The sequence below is a fragment of the Triticum aestivum genome, chromosome 4D (genome assembly GCF_018294505.1).
Source record: "Triticum aestivum cultivar Chinese Spring chromosome 4D, IWGSC CS RefSeq v2.1, whole genome shotgun sequence".
NCBI lineage: Eukaryota > Viridiplantae > Streptophyta > Magnoliopsida > Poales > Poaceae > Triticum > Triticum aestivum.
The window spans coordinates 244,869,248-244,873,964 of NC_057805.1; the positions used below are offsets into that span (position 1 = coordinate 244,869,248).

General features: G+C 42.1%; 1 protein-coding gene across 1 annotated transcript in view; it reads right to left on the minus strand.

Moving 5' to 3' along the window:
• Positions 1 to 3,504, minus strand: part of LOC123097392 (phosphatidylinositol 4-phosphate 5-kinase 4) — a 4,721-nt gene extending 1,217 nt beyond the window's left edge. Inside the window, exons 1-7 of the mRNA XM_044519102.1 lie at positions 3,080 to 3,504; positions 1,574 to 1,738; positions 1,324 to 1,489; positions 1,109 to 1,225; positions 821 to 1,014; positions 625 to 728; positions 467 to 548 (exon numbers count right to left, since the gene is read on the minus strand). Of these exons, the coding sequence (XP_044375037.1) occupies positions 467 to 548; positions 625 to 728; positions 821 to 1,014; positions 1,109 to 1,225; positions 1,324 to 1,489; positions 1,574 to 1,738; positions 3,080 to 3,105 (854 nt within the window). The 5' untranslated portion in view covers positions 3,106 to 3,504. The remainder of the gene's footprint in view (positions 1 to 466; positions 549 to 624; positions 729 to 820; positions 1,015 to 1,108; positions 1,226 to 1,323; positions 1,490 to 1,573; positions 1,739 to 3,079) is intronic.
• Positions 3,505 to 4,717: the final 1,213 nt, after the last annotated feature.

Sequence of the window (4,717 nt, forward strand, 5' to 3'; positions counted from 1 at the left end):
CTTTTTTTAGGAAAAGATATTAGTTGTTGATAAGCACCATATATCTCCAGCAGTATTTATATATGAAGGGAATGGACAAATGATAGGTTGCAACAAAATATGGCCTCTGTGCGACTTCTAAACCTCATGGGGATTGTGGGGACATACCAACCAGACAAATTGGGGATTTGTTATAGATTAAAATAACGCTCAAGTGAACCAAAGGCTATGGCCTACAGATGTTGCTGCATCCTGGATTGTCCTACAACCTGCTACCTCCTTCCTGCTTTTACTACCTTGCTTATCTTGCCTCTTCTCCCAACGCACAGAGTTAGTTGAACAATAAACTCAGATCAACGTGAACACCATGGAGGCAAAACTATCTCAATATGATAAGTAGGATATGATTATATTAGCACGTGCATGCATTACAAGTATTGTGAATAAGAGCAACAATGATGGGCTTTAATCAAGTGCCTTATTTGACCTGTTTGGATCAGTATCTCCTCTAGATAGGTGAGGTGATAGGTGGGGTGATGATCCTCTGCTGCTATCACTGTCAAAGGAACCTTCAAACAATGAAGTTTGTAAGGTATACGACAACAATGTCAAAAGTTGTTAAAATGTTTTATTCTTCAAACCAACCTTCAGTCATTATAACTCTTTTGTCTCTAAAATGTACACCCACCAAAAGACTGTAATCCATAATGTTTTCCTGCTCGAGAAAATCGCAATCCTTGTCGACTTGTCTGCTTCAACAGATTTAACTTCTGGATTAGCTGGGGAGTAAAAATGTAAAATGTGATGACCTCTCACTGGTAGTAGCCTCACTCTCACTCACCTCTGGAACTCTTGGTACCAGTGTTTTTGCAATCGAAATATAAAGTTAAGATCAAGGTCTTTTAAAATAGTGTACTCGTCTATTTCTGTCTGTGGCTTGTCAGTCGTACGTCCAAGGGATGAGCCTTTCAAATCAAATCTCCTATGAATAAAGTGATCAGAACAGAACAGATTTCCCATTATGACAAAACGAACCTGGGTAATAGTAACAGCAAACAGATGATCAGGCATACATGACAAGCTTATCAAGTAGATGTAGCATGAAACCAAATATCTTTTAAGTCCTGACCTTCTTTTGGTTAGCTCCGGCTAACTTAACACAATGCAGACCAAAAAACTTGGTGACTAGAGTGTTTTCGAATGACCGGACATGATTGTAGTAAGCTCGAAGCATCTTCAGAAATATCTGCACAACAAAGAAGTGTTCCGTACATTCTGTATAAAACTGTTGGTTGTCTAGGAAGTTAGAAAACATTTAGACAGAGACAACAACCAAGCACAAACCTTTACTTCAGCTTTCTTCATCGTCTTTATCATGTACTGATCATTGCTCGTGAGATAAAAGAAGCTTCCACTCTTACCAGGGGATGATAGCTCCCGGAGAGCCTGGTCGCCACAAAGGGATAACATATAATCTGCTGCATCAACCTTGAACAACCTGCGCAATGTCCTGCAATTCATTTCATGACAAATTGCATGTGAATTGTAACTAAGCATAGATAAACGTTAATTAGAAACTGGAGTGATGACCAACCGGAATACTTGCGGGCAGTAATCTTTCCATCTAAAATCGCAAGAACTGTGTGGAGGGGTGTATTTTGAGCCTTCTGGAGGGAACCTTGTCCATACTTTCTCCTTTGGGTCAAAAGCTGATGACTTCAGATCAAGCGTAATAGGTCCTTGCTTTCCTACTGCGTGTCTGTTCCACGAATAAGATAATAAGCACATGAAAAAAATATGTTAGAAAGACATGGCATTCTGCTATATCGTCAATGAAAAACCACAAAGGGTTGTGCCTCGTTGTGATCCACTATCCTTAGATGAAAATGAAATGTCGTATAACATGATTTTCCATGTGTGGGCTGGGAGAATGGACGTTTGGCTCTCGGCCTCCAGGGAGGCCTTTTTTTTTGAAAATTTCAAAATTCAAACTTTTTGGTTTCAAAAAAATCTGAAAAAATCTGTGCAAGTAAACAAGGATGTATGTGTATGTATGTAAAATTTCAGGATGAAATACGTTGAAATGTGACCTATATACAAAAAAGACAAATTCAAGGCCTGGGAGGATGATTAGTATCATGTGTGAAAAAGCCCCAGATTTGTCTTTTTTGCACAGCCCTCATTTCAACGTATTTTGCCCTGAATTTACAGACATGTGTGTTATGCCTCCATGTATATCTGTATTTTTTTCAGAATTTTTGAAACGTAGAAAATATGAAATTTGACGAATTTTGATTTTTTCAAAACCGTTGGAGCTCGGCCTCCAAAGGCAATTTCCGCTATCCAGCCCGAGATGAAGTACAGCTAGAAGCTCCGAGGCGATTAGCATCTCCATAAATTTTCCAGCTTTGTTTCCGGTCGGATGCCTAGTTGGCTACATGGTGCAACCACTCGCGCCATTTGAATGGAACGGCAGATCATTACGAATCTTCTGTCTAAGCCATCAAATTGCAATTAGCCGCCATTAATTCTCGTTTGACCAAGTACAAGGATAAGCATTGGCCGCACTTTCATGTTGGTGGGTGCTCTAGGTGTGGAGCTGTGTTTTTGCACATTGTCTTTTCATTCTTAGTAAATGGGCAAAACGCCTGTCTAGTTTTGAAAGAAAAGAAACACGAATATAGTACTCCCTCCGTTCCGAATTACTTGTCTTCGATTTGTCTAGATACGGGTGTATCTAGCACTAAAATGAGTCTAGATACATCCGTATCTAGACAAATCTAAGACAAGTAATTCCGAACGGAGGGAGTACATTTGTTGGAGCATTGTCTGAAATCTCATGCTTTCTAACATATGCAAACAATTCTGGAAATTGATTGTTCACAGCAGAAGGTGCTTTCTACATATGCAATCAATTTTTGGAAATTGATTGTTCACGGCAGAAGGAGGGGGAAATCAATCTATTTGCCATTCATCTTTCATATAACCGTGATTGTTCTCGAAAAAAGAAGACTTTCATAAACATCTGATTCTTAGACAACCGCAGTTTTCTTTGTATCAAGAACCATGAAGATCAATGTACGAGGGCAGGTAGGGGTACCTGATGCCGAGCTGGAGGTTGAGCATAAGCTCATAGTTCTTGTGACCCTTGGCGATGGTCTCGCCCTGCCGCCGCGCCGCGCGCGACCTGCCGCCGGCGTGCGGCCCCGTCGCCGGCGACGGCGGCGGCAGGCCCCTGCCCTCGCCGGCGTCCTCCACCCTCACCGTCGTGGCGCGCCTCCTCGTCCTCTTCCTCCCCGTCTCCCGCCGCCGACCTGGCACCGTCGCCTCCGCCGAGTCCCCTCCGCCTCCTCCTCCACAATGCCGCACGTGGTGCCCCCATCCAGAGGAGCCCCCTACCCCCTGCAATCTCGGATCTTTTCAAAGTTCTCTCTCTCCTCCCACCCGGAAGTTTTGCTCGGCCTGGACGCCGAGCTCGCGCGCCCGTACGTTCGCTGCCCTACGAGCCGAGGTGTGCTCTCCTGGTCTGTCTCCGCCACGTGCCGTATCACAAGCTTGCAGCGACTGTAGGCCGTAGAAGGATGTCGGAACTACGTACAGACATGTAATCGCCAAACAGTAGCTTCATACTACTCGCACCCGCTTAAGCGACAAGTTCCGTTTCTAAATACTCCTACAAGATTCCGATATAGACTACGTATGAAGCAAAATAAATGAATCTATGCTTTGAAATATATCTATTCATCCGCATATAGTTTATACTAAAATCTCTAAAAAGACTTAATATAGACTACGTATGAAGCAAAATAAATAGATCTATGCTTTAAAATATATCTATATTCATCCGTATATAGTTTATACTAAAATCTCTCAAAAGACTTAATGAAGAAAGTAATATGGATCGTCATTTGTTTTCCTCTCATTTGCTTCAAATTTTTATTTTTAATTTAAGCGATATTTGATCCAGCAGTTCATAGTCACAATCAATAACAATCAACATAATTAGCAACTACTCCCTCCGTTCCAAAATAAATGTCTTAACCTTATGCTCTGTACTAAAGTTAGTAAAAAGTTGAGACACTGATTTTGAAACGAGGGAGTATATTAGTGGCAAAAATACGTCACCCGTATATATTTTGCGACCTCAAATGTCATTGAGCGATATTTTTCAAATATGCAACATCGACGACATTGCTGGCTACTACTATCTACACTAGGAGGAATGTCACTAAAGCTGACCGTGTGAAGGCTTAATGCTCCGGCATTGTATGCCTTCAAAAAACTAAGTTACATGATGTATCAGCGGCGGTTGTGCAACAATATCTTGGCAATAAGTTTGGAAAGTTCTTTTATTTACCAGCAGTGGGACCCGTGGTGGGAATTTGGTGGCTTGGGATGAGACTATCACCCAACTATCAAACCCCCAATATACTAATAATCTGCTAACGACACTTGTCAAGTCTTCGGATGAGCAGGAGTCACTACTAGGGAAAACCCTAGTAATGGCGTGGGTTTATTGGTTAGCAGTAGCGTGGGGGCCGCCGCTACTACGACACTACAGCTAATTTTTAGCAGTAGCGCGGTTCTCACTCAGCGGGACTGCTATCTACATCTACCAGTAGCGCGCTTCCAACCATCCTACTGCTAATATTCTGTAGCGCGGTTCTATGACCCACACTACTGGTAAACCAACGCTGCTGCTAAGATTTTCTCCTTTTTTTATTCTGTTGTATTTGTA